This window comes from Ursus arctos, unplaced genomic scaffold, assembly GCF_023065955.2.
Source record: "Ursus arctos isolate Adak ecotype North America unplaced genomic scaffold, UrsArc2.0 scaffold_24, whole genome shotgun sequence".
Taxonomy (NCBI): domain Eukaryota; kingdom Metazoa; phylum Chordata; class Mammalia; order Carnivora; family Ursidae; genus Ursus; species Ursus arctos.
Genome location: NW_026622919.1, coordinates 39,504,801 through 39,524,028, shown reverse-complemented (window position 1 = coordinate 39,524,028; position 19,228 = coordinate 39,504,801). Strand labels below are relative to the sequence as shown.

Below are 19,228 nucleotides of genomic sequence, written 5' to 3'. Positions count from 1 at the left end.
CACCAGTGGTGTTAACAGTGGGCATCCAACATGCCCTTTGATGCCTCGTGTCCCTCAGCCTGCTTTTCTTCTATTGAAATAAATGTCTTGCTCAGCAATTTTTCCAATAATAAATTGAGGTTAAATACTTGCTTATATGACTAACCACCTGCTATAAATTTGTCAGTTCTTCTGGGAACTTTTCAGCAGCTACAGTATCAGCCGAAGCACTCTCTCCAGTAACCTTCGAGCTATGAAGCTGCGCTTGCCACAAAACCGACCAAACCACCCGTGACTACCTTTAAATTATACTTTTGCAGCACTTTGATCATGATTGTCCAGTACTTTGTTTCAGCTTACTAAAAAAATCGATTTCTCCTGAAGTGTAAGATAACCTAATGGAACACCATGCTTTGTTCACCCATCGACCCACTCAAGCAATAGACTCTCCATTGCATCCGTTACTGGATGTTGACTCAAAGAGACCACTTTCCTACTGGCAGAACCAATTAATAATTTCAGCAACTTTCAAGATTCCTTCTGTCTGAGTAAACGGTGTGTACGGTGGATGCCGGCAAGTTCAGTGCACGCACAGCGTCTTTATGCCATCCACCACAATTGAAAGTTTTAATTACCTCCAGTTTTATGCCAAGTGTAACATCCTTACAAACTCTTAGGCTTTTTGGATACCTTAGGACACATCTTGCTAACGGATGCCCAAAATACATTGAGATAAAGCACAGATGCTCATAGACAAGTTCAAAGCTGTGGCAACTTGATGCTGAGACGCTGCGTGTAGCTCCTAGAGAAAGGCGCTTGGCAGCCACTTGCTGCTTAGGGTGTGCGCTGCCTCTGTAATGGCTCGCTGCAAAACACACGCTGATTGTCATATTCGCTGTTCGCTATTTTCCCTGTAAAAGCAAAAGCCTCTTTGGATTCCTTTTAGTTAGCAGAAATAGGTACTAATGTAGGTCTTTTGTGAAAGCGAACTTTTGAAAAGCAGGAGATACCTATAATGAGAAAATAATTCCCAGAATGGATATTCTCTGAAGTGATGGTTGAGAGAATTCTGAGAAAGAGCTAAATATTATGATTCTAAGTAAATGTCATCTTTTCCCAGTAAATCTGCTTCTCCAAACAGAAGTAGTTTACACCAATTTTTTAAGGCTATAAATGATAATTATATACCATAATTGAAAAAAGTTGCATGAAACTGCATTTTAGTGATCTGTTTGGTTACTAGTACTTTTGTATATAGTCTAAAACTTGAACCAAAGCCCCATGAGGAAAGGACTGTGCCGTCTTGTTTTACTGCTGTTTTCTGATGCCTAGGATGGTGTCTAGCATGTTAGATGCACAATAACTCCTTGGATGGATGGATGGATGGATGGATGGATGGATGACGGACAAATGCCGAAGTAACTTTAAGGTTACGGTGTTGAATGCACTGAATTCCTAGAATAAAATGCCATGTATGGTGGATTTAACTTGGTTTTAATGATGTTAAAAAAAATTGTGCTTAGTCTAGTCCAACCAGAAGTCTTAATTTTAAAAGAACTCTGGCCTAGGGGCATCTGTATGGCTTACTCGGTTAAGCATCTGACTCTTGGTCTCAGTGCAAGTCTTGATCTCAGTATCATGAGTTCGTGCCCCACATTGAGCTCGTGCCCCACATTGAGTTCCATGCTGGGTATAGAGCCTAATTAAAAAAATAATAATAAAAAAATATATATATATACACACACACACATATATATTTATATTTATATAGAAGGAACTCTCAGAGATGAAGCCAATATTTCTGTGGTTTTTTTGTTCTTTTTTTCCCTTTTTGGTGTTTTGTTTTTTGCTACATTCTGGTAGTCAAATATGTGAAAAATTTTAAGTGGGCTTTAGTTTTATTCTACAATTTTCTCTGCAGTTTCTTCACTTTAATATGAATTAATGCTTATTTCTAGTTGAGCTGGTAACATTCTTCTTCCAGATGTTGCGGAACTTTTAACTCCTCTGATTAGAAATTTTCCAGGAAGTAGCCTGCAAACGGAAAAATATGTGAAGTTTTAAGGGACTCTTTCTTAGAGATTTTTAATTCAGAATCTCTAAAGTGAATTTTACCATTATATTTAGCCATTTAACGTTTCTTTTTTAAATCGATAGGTCTAAATTAAATGCCAGCAATTGAAAAAAGAACTTTAAGTCAATTGAAGGATACACAGAGAAGTATTTATCAAGAAAAAATTTACGTAGACACATAGAAGTGTTTCAGTGTGTGATCTACTGGAAATGAACATCTATCTTATATGAAATTTATCAAAAGCTAGAAATTAACTGAAATGTAGATCTTAAATATCCTCCAATTTACTTGGGGAGAACTTTTCTGTGATTTATAGCCAGAAATAGTAGATATGATTGTCTCAACATTTCTTGCTGTTTATTTAGTGCTTTGGCTTAAAAATGTAATAAAAATTAAAATCCAGAAATAAATTTCATCCCTCAAAATTCAGTTGATTTCTATTTTTTTGTTGATTCCATTTGTGTTACATTTGATCATGTAATTTTATGTACAAGCCAACATTGTTTTTGTTGCTGTATGTAGTTGGTGCTGTGACTTGTTTGTGCTCATCTCTGTTCTGTAGGCAACTTGCCACTCCCTACTGAATAAAGCTACAGTAAAAGAAAAAAAGGAAAACAAAAAATCAGTAAGTTTGGAGAACTTTTTTTTAGCTGTTTCTTTCAAAGCAAAACAAAAATCTTTTGCTGTTTGTTAAGAACATCTTCACTTCAGCCTATTTGACCTTCACTGTAAAATCATTCTACTAATTCTGGCACAAAATAGCTTTTCATTTCAATTAACCCTGGAATTAAGTTACATCAAAACATTCTCTGTGTTCCTTTGGTTTGATTTATCCCAAAGGCATTTTGGGGGCATTTGTTGTATTGGATATCCCTGGTCTAATTTTATTATTGTTATGTTTAAAATTATAAATGAATGCAAAAGAAACTTAATTTCAAGGCCTTAGGAAATGCTGACTCTCTTCATTCTTGCTTCTTGTTGCAGGTAATGTGAGTGGTTTCTTTTCCTAGAGATGAAAGTTTTTCTTCATTGTTAGAAGTATATGGAGGGGGAAAAAAAGTATATGGAGGGAAAGTGTCACTTTCTAAATCTTACCTAAAAGTTTCATTTTTTGCTCCTTATATTTTTATCTAAACAGTCTCAGCCAGAATCTAGATATTTGTGCTTAGATTATAAAAATCCTAATGGTAAACCTTTACCTTAGAGAAAGTCATTATTAAACTATTGGGACTGAGAATATAGTACTTTTGAAATAAAGGAAAACTCAGTGAGTCCATATTTGTAGAGAAACAACTCATTTTGCAAACATAATAAGAATATACTGCCTGTTTTTATGAACTTGCCCTAATTAAAAGGAAGAAAATTACGGTAGTCATAATTATTTTCTTCCCCACGAGTGGAATTTGGTCCAAATATGCATTCATTTTGAATTTGTCATCACTATGACGTATGAGGCTGAGTATTAATCTTTGTTCATATAATCCAAATGGTTTTAGAGAAAGATGTAAAAAAACAAACAAAAAACCTTTAGGAGTCATGTAGGTAGTCTACGTACCAAGGTAGAATTTAGAATATACATTTGGTTTCTTCTTTCATTCATTGTCTAAGCTTTACACATAATAAGTTCCTGTTTTAAATTCAGAGCTAAATTAAAATTTAGACACCTATGTTTTTATGTACATTCAAAATTTTGAGTATGTTAAGTAAGTTTGGTCAGCTGTGAGCAGATGGATTGGATTGGATTGGATTGAATGGCTGTCTTGCTTAAAAACATTTCTTTCTAATGCTTCTAATTCTCAGCGTATGTGGGTTTAACATATATACACCATCACTGCTGAAATTTACTTTCTAACACTCTTGTTCAGTGTTTTACTAATGGCATTGTGTAGTGTATCACATAAATTAAAATTCCAGCTCTCTGTGTTTCTCTAAGAGCATGTTTTCTAGCCTCCTAACACTGCTTTTTTTTAAATTAAAATTTTGTCTAAAATTGTTCTTTGAAATGTTATTTTCTACTAGTGTTATTTTCAGATTTTTTTTTCCAAGTTTCTGGGTAACACTGAGTTTTGGAGTGTATTTCTCAGCACAGGTGATATGAGGTCCTCATGGAAACAAAGGGAAACTAATTGGTAATTTGAGTTATTTTAGAACACATTCCGAAGTATGAAGACAACATAGTCATCATAAATTTAAAACATTGGTTTATGGAGTTGTTGGCTTAAGAATCTAATGATCTGTTCTTTAAAAAGCAAGCTCTTTTTGGGGGTGTATGGGTAATGGATTGGAAAATGTAAAACATAGAAGGTCCTGGCTTCTCGTTTATTAGCTGTGTAGTCATATTACAGATAATTCCATTTATTATATTCAAACATACAATGTATAATTAGACCTCCTTTTAGAAGTTTATTGTCTGCCTCACTCACTCAGGTAATCAAGCATGTATGGGTAGTGGTCTTCTTGCTAATGTAAAGTTTATGACTCTATTTATTTGTACCGTGTTGTTCAGATTTTACTAAGGGAAGTAAGGAGGACATTTGACTGATAACTGGTTTTAGCATACAGACTAGCCCAACTTTGACCTTTTACGCAGAATGTGTTTGGGATCTAAATTAGATTTTTATAGATTAAAAAAAACCCACTTGAGTATGTATACTATGAGGTAAAATTACATCGATGTTCATTACTGGAGAAAGAAAAAGAACTATTTTTATAAATTGTCTCATGAAACTTGTTAATACAGCATTTTTATTGATATTCATTCACTACACGTATCAGGTTTTAGTTCCAAAAATACACTACTGTTGGTAAGATACATAATTGCATGATACCAGAAACAGTGTGTGTTTCTGAGGTGTGGGCCCTTTGAGCTTTGACAACTAATTTCGAAGATGTGGAGGATAGTAAAGGTGTAGTACTTTCCAGAAGTTTGACGATATTCTCCCTTTGGGAAATAATTCACCCAGATTTTCATTAAATTCTGAGATTGAATAGTATTAAGTATAAATCAGGTATAAATGTGGGTCACACTCGTAGAACTTTTTTGTTCTAGACAAAACTAGTAAGTAGCATCTTTCAAAAATGTGCATGTAAGTTACTGGTTTTTATGAGATACTTTCACAGCAGGTTAGTATTTTATAAATGGTTCTTTGGAAACCAAATTATGTCTTTTAGTTTTTTAAAAACCATTTCAGGGTTTTAATGGATTAAACTGAATATATGCTTATTCTTTTAAAAAAACCTATTTGAAATTAAATATAAAGCAGTTTTTAGTCCTCTCCTTGCTAACTCCTTAAAAGCTTAAAATTTTTGTAGGTTTGTTGATAAGTTTCTTCTGTTTCAAGATTAAAATTTGGGAGTCCTAAAAGAACCACTCAGTAGCAGTGGTGGTCCCTGAACATTCTGAAATTGTATGAAGAATTTTGTCTGCATAAATATATACATTCATTTTTTTCTGTTCTTACTCCCCAAAAGGTTAAATACTAGAGTGGGAAAAACAGTTGAATTTTCTTCTTAATTCTATTTCTAAAACTGTGTTTCAGCCAAAAATAATTCTCAAACAGTATTTGAGTTTTAAAGCTATTCTAGTAAGGCTGCTATATTTAGCCGTCTGCACCAGCTTCCTCTTCAGTGTGAGGCTGTCCTTCATGCACTATAGCCCTCAGAGGACTTGAAGACAAAGCTTCCTGAGCTGCGTAGTATAAATGACTGTGAGAATATATTAGTTACAACTGCTGTCTATTATCGCCACTTACAAGGATATTCTTCAGCTTAAAAAATCATTCTCTGAAATCTTAACATTTACTAATTCTCGATCAGATATGGTAGAAAACTACTTAGATATTTTAGGCAGTGAATAAGAAGACATTTAAAATGTATACCACATGAAACACTAAAGGGCATAGAAAGAAATGAAATAATCCTTTATTCTTCCCAGAGTTAATCTGGAGTCAGTGAGCCATGTGAATTCGTGACAATAAGTATTACTTTATTAAAGCATCGTAAAGTAAACTAGAGTTATGTGAGATCCTGCACATAAGTCCCTTTTTCTCATTTCCCCCCAGTGTCCTCTGAAATGGGCGTCTGTCCCTAGAATCTTCGAATATTGCATGGAGTGCTGCGGCTTTGCTGCCGTAGCCACCGCTGCTTCGAGCAGCAGTTAAGCTGCGCTAAGCAAGAGCAATTGCAGAGACTAAAATGTTACAGAAGTGTTCTTGAAAAACGCGTATACGTGTGTATTATCTGTAAAAAGATGTAAGTGTTAGAATAATCTAATTTTCATATGTTAACTTCAAACAGGAGTCACCGAAAAGGGATGGGAGCTGAGCCGGTTTCATAACACTTGCCCCAATCTAATGTGCCTATTACTTTACCTTCAAGGTAGAATGTTTTATAAAAAGAAAGAGAAAAAAATCATCTTAAATATTGGTCTCACGTTATTTTTCAGTGTGGGCAACCATTTCTTGTTTCCTTAACTTTTATTTGACAGAATTATGCCCTGAGGTACACAAAAGCCTTCTCTTTTCTGCTGGTGGGATCCTTTTTTCTTTTAGGTCTCCAAGAATTCCTGTTCCTCCATGATTTAAATAATAAATAATAGGTCCTTATCTTATAAAGCATTCTGAGGAAGAAAAGGAACTGCAATAATGTTACTTGTAAGTAAGTTTTTTCTCTTGATAGGAATCTAAAAAACTAACTTTTGTTTGTCTATGGCAAGCATTTTGCTCAAGATACCCAGTTGTACCAGGTACACAACAGAACGTAAGTATTTACTATTAGATATTTGATGTCTTGGGGTATGCTGTTGAAAACTTAGCCTCGTCTTGTAAGAGTTGACCACACTCTCATGTCTATTAATCTTAGTAAAATATGATAATCTTTGTGTAAAAATTTGGTCTGCTTTTGTTACTTACCAAGCTTGCAGTATAAACAATGACAAACGTAGGATCTTTTTTCAGGTCTCGTACACCACTTATTCATGACATTTTTCTTTTTTCTTAGATACCTTTGTTGTGCTTTTAAAGGATGGAGGGCAAGAATTGAGAATAAACTGTATTTACTGATGTTTTTGGAGTAGGAAAAAATAGAAATGTGTTGTTTACAGTGGTTGATCTATTCAGAGTTTTTGTGCGAAAGTTTGACCCTCAAGCTTTTTCTTCCCATTTCCTTTTTCAATTCAAACCATGTAGTCAATTCTCAACTCTTGTTTTTAGGTGGTTAGCCAGCGTTTCCCTCAGAACAGCATCGGTGCAGTGGGAAGTGCCATGTTCCTCAGATTTATCAATCCTGCCATCGTCTCACCATATGAAGCAGGGATTTTAGATAAAAAGCCACCACCTAGAATCGAAAGGGGCTTGAAGTTAATGTCAAAGGTGAAGAATTATGTTGATAATCTCCTTCAAATTTCTCTTCCAACTATTTTTCCATTTTTCATATTTTTGTACTTACACTTGAATTGATTTTTAAAAAACTTATGGTTCTCTCTTATATGCTTTTGTTTTTATTAAATTACAAAGGAATTTATTAGACTGATACCTGATAGGCCTTATTATCATGGGAAAATAATCTTAGCAGATGTCTTCTGAAGATAATTTTCTATGTATTTATTCTGGAAATTCTGAAATGGAGACTGTATGATTTTTTTTATTAAGAAAGACATTTAAAAATTTTAATATGTATTTTTGTGAATGTAAATACAGGTAGGTATGTAGTAATTATATTTATATTTGGGAAAGAACAGAACACCTAGTATTTATAGAATGAGTAATAATTTACTTTAATCATCAGTAAAAATTATATCAATGAGACAGTTAGTACTTTTTAAAGAATATATAGAATGTGTACGCTTCATACAATGAATGATCTGATTTATAACCCTGTTCCATTGTTTAGATACTTCAGAGTATTGCCAATCATGTTCTCTTCACAAAAGAAGAGCATATGCGGCCTTTTAATGATTTTGTGAAAAGCAACTTTGATGCAGCACGGAGGTAGGGTTGCTCTGTTTGACTTAAATATTGTCAGTTTCCTTTAAGTCTGTGCGAGGTCTACATGAAGCTCCTGTGTAGGTTTGTTCCTCTTCCCTCTCTAGGTCAAGAGCAGAGTTAATCTTATTTTATTTTATGTAAGAGACAGTGCTGAGGTAAATCCATGTTCTTTATAATTTGGTAGTGATTTCCATATTTGAAAACCAGCAGGGAGTTTTGACACATCTACTAAAATAAAGGATTTGAGGTTGCTGCAATATGAAGGAGAGGAAGAAGAAAAAGATTCCTTCTAATAAAAACTAAAAATGGTACACATAATGCATAATAGTGTATAATGACAATTTTTTTGATGTTGGGTTTGAGTTGTTTATCTGTAAACAGGACAATACTGTTTGCCTGTCTGAGTTGACTTTAAAGAAACAAGTGAGATAGTGTATGAGAAAGTGCTTTGTAAATGTAAGTTAAGGTCCAGAATTCTGCTTTTTATGTCATGTGAAACTAATTGATCTGACTCATAGTCTAAGCTAGACTTGTACAACTCTTTCAGTTTTTCATTATGGTTCATATCAACTTATTTCTAGTTGGAGTTTAAAAGGTATATTGTTGGACTGCAAACTGTATTGGAGAAAAAAGCGAATGTCAGCATAGGATTCATGTTCTAGCAGATTGACTACCCATTGAAAGTTAAGAGAACAAAAGTTCTAATCCTGACTCTGACCTAATAGGCTGTATAACTTTGGGGAGGTCTTTCTTTTGTCTTGTCTTGGTCTCCGTTTCCTTATCTGTAAAGTACTGGCTTCGATCCAAAGTCTCATCCATCTAAATTTTGCTGTTGTCTGACTTCAAAACCTATTCTGAAGCTAAAGCCAGGTATCAGAGATGGAAAACCAACTTTCTCATTATCTCTTCCTGTTTTGTTTAAGGACAGTCACGTGTGAATAATACCATAATCCTCCATACTTGTAATCCTCGTTATTTTACAAAGTTACTTCATATAAATTTGATTCACACATAGATATGAGTGTATCTGGTTTTAAAAATTCTAATGATTTTGTATCTTTTAAGGTTTTTCCTTGATATAGCATCTGACTGTCCTACAAGTGATGCAGTAAATCATAGTCTTTCCTTCATCAGTGACGGCAACGTGCTTGCTTTACATCGTCTGCTCTGGAACAATCAAGAGAAAATTGGCCAGTATCTTTCTAGCAACAGGTAGGATTTCACAGTCATGGAGATTCTGAAAACTCTTAGTTTTAATTTATAAAACTGTGGGTCCTGAATAATGCTTTCTATTTTGCGTCTTATCAGAATAAGAATTGTGGTTTGGAAAGAGAAGCGTAGAACATCTAGACTCTTTTAAAAAATAAACAGGCGAAGGTTTGGTTCATATTAAATGATCAACAAGCCCACCTAAGTGCTACAGACTTTTTTTTTTTTTTTTTTAAGGTTAAGCTGAAAAATCACAAATGAGCCCTTTGGGGTTTTTTTCTGGTTTGCAGAACATCAAACATGTGCAACACAATGTAGAGAAGTTTAAATTTACTAGAAGCTCAAATGAGTATTGGCATCTGAATTTGAAGAGTAGCTCATTCTCAGGAATTTAATAATTAGAACGTTGCCAGTGTTCCGATTCTATTTGTGATACTCTCAAGTATATGCAAATAAAGCTTTATGCAGAAAACACTCAGTAATTAAAAAGTATTAACATGGGTATTATTTTATTAGCTGTTTTTAGTTAAAGTCTATTGTAGCCTAAATCACTTGCTGTCCTTTCTAGTTGTATGTGTTTATAAAGGATCCAAATTCCTATGTGTGAGGAGTTCTCTTACAAATGTAATATGTATCAAGAAAATCTTAAATGCTAATAAAAATGGTTTGCTCATTCATGGGAGTGGTAGAAGACCATGAAGCTAAAGCTAACTAATTAGGAGATAGTGGTTTAAAATAGCATTTTACTCCTTCATGAATTGTTAATGGATTAAAGTGATATGGGCATGACCTGATGTGTGCCCTGATAGAGGAAGATTGAAGATGCTTTATCTGTGTCGCACTAAACTGTGACACCTTTAAGTGTAAACATTCATTTCTCTTATATAATTCACGCACATATTTGTGTAGTTTGATGCTGCAGTTGTTTTTTTAAATTTGGTTGTTTTTAAAAAGCACACATTCCAAACATATAGAAGAGTATAGGCTATAACATAACAGAGACCCATGTCTACCATCTAGCTTTGACATTAGTTTGCTGTTCACTTCAGATCTTTATACCATTTTATTTCTTGGGGGAAAAGATTTAACGTCCCTCTATGTAACTGACAAAATAAGGAAATTATAGGTATATATGACATAGTTTTGTGTGTTTTAAAGTTTTGCAGAAATTATATACTGAATATAGTCTCTTCAAACAGTATTCTGAGGTTTATTATTTAATTAACTTCTGTTTGTGTTTTATCGGATGACTGTATCAAAATTTATTTTCACATTCCCTAGTTGATATTTAGGTTTGTTTTTTGTTTTTCACTGTTTTAAACAGTAATGTAATAAATATTCTTCAGATTTGTCTCCTGTGTGTTACCTAAATGTGTAATTGCTGGGTTCTGGGCTGCACACAGCCGCGACGTTACTAGATACTGCGACATTACCTTTCCCAGCGTACATGGCAGTTTACGTTTTGATCAGCACTGTGTGAGAGTACCTCCGTGTACACATCCTCACCGAAGTTAGCATTAGTAAACTTCATAAGTTTTGCCAGTTTGACGTTTGTGAAATAGTATTTTGTTATTCTTGTATAATTTTAAATGTTTAATAGTTATTGAAAATCCATATTTATCCTGGCTAAGCAGAGATCTGATATGAGGGACAAATCCCAATTTGTAAAGCGTAGTTTCTCAAGAAAGATTCTTTTCATCTTGTGAAAAAGCGGATCACAACGTTATTTTTACTTAACTGATTGCCTATTTAATGGTAATGGATTAAGAATACTAGAAAACAAAAGAATTTTTATGTACATGTTGTAGTTTGGGGAGTGGTCGTATTTCTAAGATGTCTTTGTGTATACTTACAACCCTTGTGAGGTCTTTTTGGTGCTATTGACAAATCAGCAAGAACCACCAGCTGACAGTAAGAAGAAAAGCAACCAGTGATAATCTAAAGCCATGTGTACTGCTAAATGTGAACTGCTACTTTTTTTCTAAGTAGTTTGCTATATCTAGGGATCACAAAGCTGTTGGAAGACGACCTTTCGATAAGATGGCGACACTTCTTGCATACCTGGGTCCTCCAGAGCACAAACCTGTGGCAGATACACACTGGTCCAGCCTTAACCTTACCAGTTCAAAGTTTGAGGAATTTATGACTAGGTAAGGTACCACGTTGAAGTAACAATTGCTTTCTTTTTTTTTTTTTTTTAAAGATTTTATTTATTTATTTGACAGAGAGAGACAGCCAGCAAGAGAGGGAACACAAGCAGGGGGAGTGGGAGAGGAAGAAGCAGGCTCATGGCGGAGGAGCCTGATGTGGGGCTCGATCCCAGAACGCCGGGATCATGCCCTGAGCCGAAGGCAGACGCTTAACGACTGAGCCACCCAGGCGCCCCTACAATTGCTTTCTTTTGATCGCGGTGCAAGGTTTATTACCAGGGCACTTGTGATATACTTGTTTTTCTGATAGAGGATTATCAGGAAGGATGTGCCTAATGACCACATCGCCATATTTTGGGATCCCACTTTTTTCTTACCTTATGCATTGTTGACATGTGCTTTGTTTTATATTTGATTTTCTTATAAAAATAATAGTATATTATTGAATGGCACTTTGTCATGTTGCTTTGAGGTGTTTTTGCATTTAATACTTAGAAGGGAAGGTAGATAATCATATGATAGTTAAGGGAGATGCTGCAGCTCGAAGTGAGTGACTGATTTGCCCAGGATTCCGCACCTAATTCATAGATCCTATGGCTTTAAGTTCTGAACTCTTTCTGCCACACTGTAACATTTTCCAGAACCCTGCCAAAAGTTAATGCTATTAACTTCATTCAGATTGAGTCTCAGAAAATTCAGTGTATTTCAGTATTGCTATAAAATTTCTGTGGACATTTGTTTTGAATCTCATTTGGAAGGATTGAGTTTGTGAGGTAAAAGATCCTCATTGTTCGACGTTCACTTTTATGATGTTACAGCAAAAGTAGAGTGCTGAATTCTTTAGTCTTTAAAGTACCTTTCATGGTACTTTACACTTAATCACTCGGTAAGTACTTTATTAGTGACTGTGGCTGAAGGTTTTGTTCATAATATGTTCTAGAAACAAATAAAAAAGCAGAATGTGACATTCAGAAATTAACTCACATTACAGATTTGCATATAATGTGCCTTGCACTGTAAGTGCCTGTGATTGATCATATTACATATAGGCCACAGTTGTGTGCACATGCCTCCAATTCTTCGATACCATTAAAAGAATGTGTGAATACATGGGGTACCTGGGTAGCTCAGTTGGTTAAGCGTCTGACTCTTAGTTTCAACTCCGGTCGTGATCTCGGGATCCTGAGATCAGGGCCGTGAAGATCACAACTGGGCGTCGGGCTCCACTCAGCACAGCTCTCCCACTTGTGCTCTCATGTGTTCTCTCTCTCTCTATCTCTCTCTCAAAAACAAAAAGTGTGAATACATAACAGTCTCTTTTCCAGCTTAATTTTTATCTTTAGCTCTGTTATACTCATTTCAGTGTAACAGGTGTTTATTCCTACACTTTTAAAGAAATATTTTCCACACAAAATTTTCATATTACCAAATTGAACATTGCATAGTACAAGAATATAAAACTATTTTTTATTCAACATTACCGAGGACATCCTAGCCATTTTTTCCACTTTTCTAAGAAAACCTATTTATTGCTCCTTACCTAAGACCCTTACTTCCCTTATAAAACAACCTTCTATGGTTTTGAAGACTAAATGACCTAATGTGTGTGAAACACCTAGAACAGTGTCTGGTATACATAGTGTTTAATAAATGTTAAGTGTTAATTTTGTTTTCAGCTCCCATTGATGCTCTTTGAGACCCATTTTCATTTTAAAGAAATGAAGGTAGCTTTGTAATTTTTTTCAGCTGTAAGAATAAAAATTGTTGAATTATTCAAAACTTAGAAATCTAAAGAAGAAAGTAAAAAATTCTCAGTTACTCCTCGTAGAGATATTTATTTACCTCTTAGAAATAATTCAGTTGACATCGGGCAGATAGCTGCATAGTCACTTATCTATACACGTGTACCTCTTTCTCTTATCAAATGATATGTAGGTTGTTTCCATTAATATTAAACAAATGCTGACCTCGTACCAGCAACATGGTGGACTGAGATAATACAACCTCTCTCCCCATCCCCCTTCAAGACACAAGACACATGACACATAGATTCCTATGTGGTAGGTAAAAGGAACTACATTTTTAAAATACTTTATTTTTAAAATACATAACTGGAAGATAATTCTGAGCACATTACCAACATATAGTCAGTACAGAGAGATAAAGAAGTGGAAAATAGGAAAGAAGTTATGAAATGCAGATGACAGAATAAGAAGGTCCAACGTGCATAATAGGTGTTTCAGAAATGGAACTTAGAGTGAATGGTGAAGAGGTAATATTTGAAGAGAGAACAGATGAAAATGTCCCAGGGTTATTGAATGACATGAATCTTCAAATTAATTATACACACTGAGTGTTCAGCAGAATACATAAAAATCAAATCATGCTTTTTCAGAAATATTTTAAAATACATATGGGAATTTAATATATGATTAAAAATGGTATTCAGAATCAGGGAGACTAGAATGGACTTTTTTTTTAAGTTTTGGGATTTGTGTTTATTCATTCATTCATTCTAGTATAATTAGCATACATTGTTATACCAGTTTCAGGTATACAATGTAGTGATTCAACAAATCTGTACATTACTCAGTGTTTATCATGATAAGTATACTCTTTTTTTTTTTTAAGATTTTATTTATTTGTCAGAGAGAGAAAGAGTGAGCAAGCAGGGAGAGTGGCAGGCAGAGGGAGAAGCAGGCTCCCCACTGAGCAAGGAGCTCGATGTGGGACTCGATCCCAGGACTCTGGAATTATGACCTGGGCCGAAGGCAAGATGCTTAACCGACTGAGTCACCCAGGCGTCCTGATAAGTTTACTCTTAACTCTCTTCACCTATTTTCCCCATTCCTCCACCTACCTCTCCTCCAGCAACCAGTTTACTTTCTGTATTTTTTTTTGTTTTTTATTTGTTCATTTGTTTTGTTTCTTAAATTCCACATATGAGTGAAATCATATGATATTTGTCTTTCTCTAACTTATTTCACTCAGAACTATACCCTGTAGTTCTATCCATGTTGTAGCAAATGGCAAGATTTTGTTCTTTTTTATGGCCAAGTAATATCCCATTCTATATATACACCAGTTCTTTTTTATCCATTCATCTGTCAGTGGACACTTGGGTTGCTTCCATGTCTTGGCTATTGTAAATAATGCTGCAGTAAACATAGGGGTGCATATATCTTTTCAAATTTGTGTTTTTGTTTTCTTTGGGTAAATACCCAGAAGTAGAATTATTGTATAATATGGTAATTCTGTCTTTAACTTTTTGAGGAACCTCCGTGCTGTTTTCCACAGTGGCTGTACCAGTTTGCATTCCCAGCAAGTGTACCAAGGCTCCTTTCGCTCCACATCCATGCCAACACTTGTTGCTTCTTGTGTTGTTGAATTTAGCCATTGAACGAACTTTTAATAAATGGTGTTGGTACAACTGAGTGACCATCTGGAAAAAGGTGTTCATACCTCATGAGGGTAAACTTCAGTGAAGAAGAAAAGATGTGCAAAGGAAGGCCTTTTTAATCATTCAAAATCATAAATCAAGAAAAGGTTGATAAACTGAACTCTTGAAAAAAATAAAAACTCAATGGCTTCTAGAAAAAAATGCTATGATAAAAAACAATCCTATGGTTAATATTCCTGCCCAGTACTTTGCTTAGGATAGTCCTAGGAACTACTCACTGTGTTTCAAAGAGTAACACCTTGAAATTTTTGGTATGTGTTATAAAATTGCTCTTCAGCAAGTGTTTTGCTTTTTAAATATTTTGTCATTTTATGTATTTTATCATTGCTCTAATCATGGGTTTTTAGAAATACTCCATGGACAATGTAAAGCCTATGAGTTAGTCTGTTTTTGTTTTTTCTCTCAGGCATCAAGTACATGAAAAAGAAGAGTTCAAGGCCTTGAAGACGTTAAGTATTTTCTACCAAGCTGGGACTTCCAAAGCTGGGAACCCTATATTTTATTATGTTGCACGGAGGTAAGAAATACTATGTTTTAGTTTCTCTTAACAGAGTTTTAAAAATAATAACAAATGTAGAGAGACAGCAAGTTTGGTTTTTCCCATTTGACTTGACTGGAATTGAAGACAAGTTTACTTGGAAGAATATAGCTGGATAAATAGCCATCTTGTCCCAAAATGGTACGTGGTATATCAGAAATTCCTTTTCAGGAGACCTATTTTCTATTGGCTCTCTTCCTTACATTAGTTTTTTTATACTCCCTACAATGGATTAATTACCAAGAATAAGAAATTGCAAAGTATCTTTTGTTTTTTAGCTGTATTCTGATTAAATACTATCTGCAACATGACAATCAGGAACATTTATTTTTAAGCAGAAATAAAATTTTTAAGAGTCTGTTTCTAAGAACTTTCAGTAATATGCTGTGTGTGACAACATCGGGGTGATTTAACAAATAATTCAGAGAAGCTGTTGGAAATTTCTATAAGGATGGCACAGGTGACAGCCTGGAAAAATGATTGCATTGTTTCTTGTTTTTTGGTTTTTTTTTCATGCTGTCTTCAGTCCAGGCTAGTTCCTGGAAAGCCTTTCTGGAAATGCTGTGAGCTCCTTCTTAACAATAGGTGTGAGGCTTGCCTTGCTGTCCCTGCCATTGTCTTTTCTTTCCATTCTACCTTCCTTTTGAGAGCTTATCTGTGATATTAGTTGTGATTTTTACTTCTTCCTATTGATGACATAAACTCATGGTAGTCGAACTTTAGAGACAATGTGGTGTAACAGAGAGACCATTGGTTTGGAATTTTAGGACTATTTGTAATCTTTGTTTTGCTATTCAGTATCTATAGGAATTAATCTTCCCGAGTTTCCTGATTTTAACATAAATTGAAGAATTAACGTCAGTAGACCGAATGGTCATGGGTGGCAAAAGCTTATCAGTGTGTAGGGAATAAATGGAGGCTGAGAAATAGTGGGAGAGGATTGAAGAAAGGAATGTGGAAGGTGGGAAATGCATTTAATCAAATAATCCAGATAGCGTTAAGACCCAGGAGTCCCAAGCACTGGGTGTTACAGAATCAAGAGTATAAAAACATGCATTTACTAGAGCTATCCTCTTGAACAACTCTTGAGTAACATCTCTTCATTTCCCTTGAAAGTCTTCTCTTCAACTTTTATACCAGTACCCATTTCTAAATTGCCTAAGATAATTTTAATTTTCTTTCGCAATAGAGGTGAACCATATTTGTATTTCAACCGTAACTTTCACTTATTTTTTTTTTAATTTTATTTATTTGACAGAGGGAGAGATCACAAGCAGGGGGAATGGCGGGCAGAGGGACAGGGGAGAAGCAGGCTTCCCACTGAGCAGGGAGCCCGATTTGGGACTTGATCCCAGGACCCTGGGATCATTACCTGTGCTGAAGGCAGACACTTAACTGACTAAGCCACCCAGGCGCCCCTGAATCCCAACTTTTAATGCAACCAGTATATTTTGACCCTCCCTATTTTATCAAAGTACTTAAAAGTGAAACATTGGTGAGAGAGGCAGATAGATGTGTGTCCTCCTCCCCCTTTAAATTCTTGTTAGTTTACAAGTAGCAAAGATTTCTGGAAATGCTAGGTTTTTTCTTCAGGATCAGAAACTGTAAGATTGTGTTGGTTCTCTGCAGGTTCTAGAAAAGGCCAAGGAAAGCAGGATGGGCCTGATGCAGGCACCCTTTGTTGGATTAAGTCAGTGAGATTTCCAGGAAACCTATAGAACATGGTGACTTAAGATGATTCTCAACTCTTGCTTTATTAGCTGTGTAATCTTAAGACTAGTTATTTATTTTATTTTTTCTTTTCTTTTTTTTTTCTCTTTATAAATTTAGTTTTTAAAATAATATTTATTTTGTTATATTAGTCACCATACAGTATATCCCCAGTTCTTGATGCAATGTTCCATGATTCATTACTTGCATATAACACCCAGTGCACCATGCAATATGTGCCCTCCTTAATACCCATCGTCGGCCTATCCCAATCCCCTACCCTCCTCCCGTCTGAAGCCCTCAGTTTATTTCCCAGAGTCCACAGTCTCTCGTGGTTCATTCCCCCTTCTGTTTACCCCCCCTTCATTCTTCCCTTCCTTCTCCTACCAATCATCCTATTTCTTATGTTCCATAAATGAGTGAAACCATATGATAATTGTCTTTCTCTGCTTGACTTATTTCACTTAGCATAATCTCCTCCAGTCCCCTCCATGTTGCTGCAAATGTGGGGTAATTGTTCTTTCTGATGGCTGAGTAATATTCCATTGTATATATGGACCACATCTTCTTAATCCAGTCATTTGTTGAAGGGCATCTCGGTTCCTTCCACGATTTAGCTATCCACACTGTTTTCCAAAGTGGCTGTACCAACTTGCATTCCCACCACCAGTGTAAGAGGGATCCCCTTTCATCACATCCTCTCCAACATTTGTTGTTTCCTGCCTTGTCCATTTTTGCCATTGTAACTGGTGTAAGGTGGTATCTCAAGGTGGTTTTGATTTGAATTTCCCTGATAGCTAATGATTTTGAACATTTTTTCATGTGTCTATTAGCCATTTGTGTCTTCATTGGAAAAGTGTCTGTTCATATCTTCTGCCCATTTATTGATTTGATTATTTGTTTCACGTGTATTGAGTTTGAGAAGTTCTTTGTGTATTTTGGATACCAGTCTTTTATCTGTAGTGTCATTTGCAAATATCTCCCATTCTGTGGGCTGCCTCTTAGTTTTTTTGACTGTTTCCTTGGCTGTGCAGAAGCTTTTTATCTTGATGAAGTCCCACAAGTTCATTTTTTCTTTTGTTTCATTTGCCTTCGGAGATGTGTCATGAAAAAAGTTGCTGTGGCCGATGTCAAAGAGGTAGCAGCCTATGTTCTCTAGGATTTTGATGGATTCCTGTCTCACATCGAGGTCTTTCAACCATTTGGAGTTTATCTTTGTGTATGGTGTGAGAGAGTGGTCAAATTTCATTCTTTTGCATATAGCTCTCCAATTTTCCCAGCAACATTTATTGAAGAGACTGTCTTTTTTCCACCGGATGTTTTTTCCTGCTTTGTCAAGGATTAATTGCCCAAAGAGCCGAGGGTCCATTTCTGGGTTCTCTATTCTGTTCCATTGGTCTATGTGTCTGTTTTTGTGCCAGTACCATGCTGTCTTTGTGATCACAGCTTTGTAGTACAGCTCGAAATCCGGCATTGTGATGCCCCCAGCTTTGTTTTTCCTTTTCAACAGTTCCTTGGAGATTCGGGGCCTTTTCTGGTTCCACAGAACTTTAAGGGCTGTTTGTTCCAGTTCTTTTAAAAATGTCATTGGTATTTTGATTGGGATGGTATTGAAAGTGTAGATTGCTCTGGGTAGCATGGACATTTTATTTATTTATTTATTTATTTATTTATTTATTTATTTTAAATGATTTTTTTATTATATTATGTTAGTCACCATACAATACATCCCCGGTTTCCGATGTAAAGTTCGATGATTCATTAGTTGCCTATAACACCCAGTGCACCATGCAATACGTGCCCTCCTTACTACCCATCACCAGTCTATCCCATTCCCCCACCTCCCTCCCCTCTGAGGCCCTCAGTTTATTTCTCATAGTCCATAGTCTCTCATGTTTCATTCCCCCTTCTGATTACCCCCCTTTCTTTATCCCTTTCTTCCCCTACCGATCATCCTAGTTCTTATGTTCCATAGATGAGAGAAATCATATGATATTTGTCTTTCTCTGCTTGACTTATTTCACTTAGCATTATCTCCTCCAGTGCCGGCCATGTTGCAGCAAAAGTTGAGAATTCATTCTTTCTGATAGCTGAGTAATATTCCATTGTATATATGGACTACAA

At 35.4% G+C, this 19,228-nt stretch overlaps 1 protein-coding gene across 6 annotated transcripts in view; it reads left to right on the top strand.

Annotated features, from left to right (window-relative positions):
• NF1 (neurofibromin 1) overlaps positions 1-19,228 on the top strand; it is a 258,716-nt gene that overhangs the window by 135,763 nt on the left and 103,725 nt on the right. For 5 of the 6 annotated variants that reach the window (XM_026517664.4, XM_048223273.2, XM_026517668.4 and 2 more), the window contains exons 31-36: positions 2,616-2,678; positions 7,264-7,422; positions 7,943-8,040; positions 9,103-9,249; positions 11,250-11,396; positions 15,263-15,373. In XM_026517664.4, the coding sequence (XP_026373449.1) occupies positions 2,616-2,678; positions 7,264-7,422; positions 7,943-8,040; positions 9,103-9,249; positions 11,250-11,396; positions 15,263-15,373 (725 nt within the window). The remainder of the gene's footprint in view (positions 1-2,615; positions 2,679-7,263; positions 7,423-7,942; positions 8,041-9,102; positions 9,250-11,249; positions 11,397-15,262; positions 15,374-19,228) is intronic. The other variant, XM_026517666.4, reaches the window with a different exon arrangement.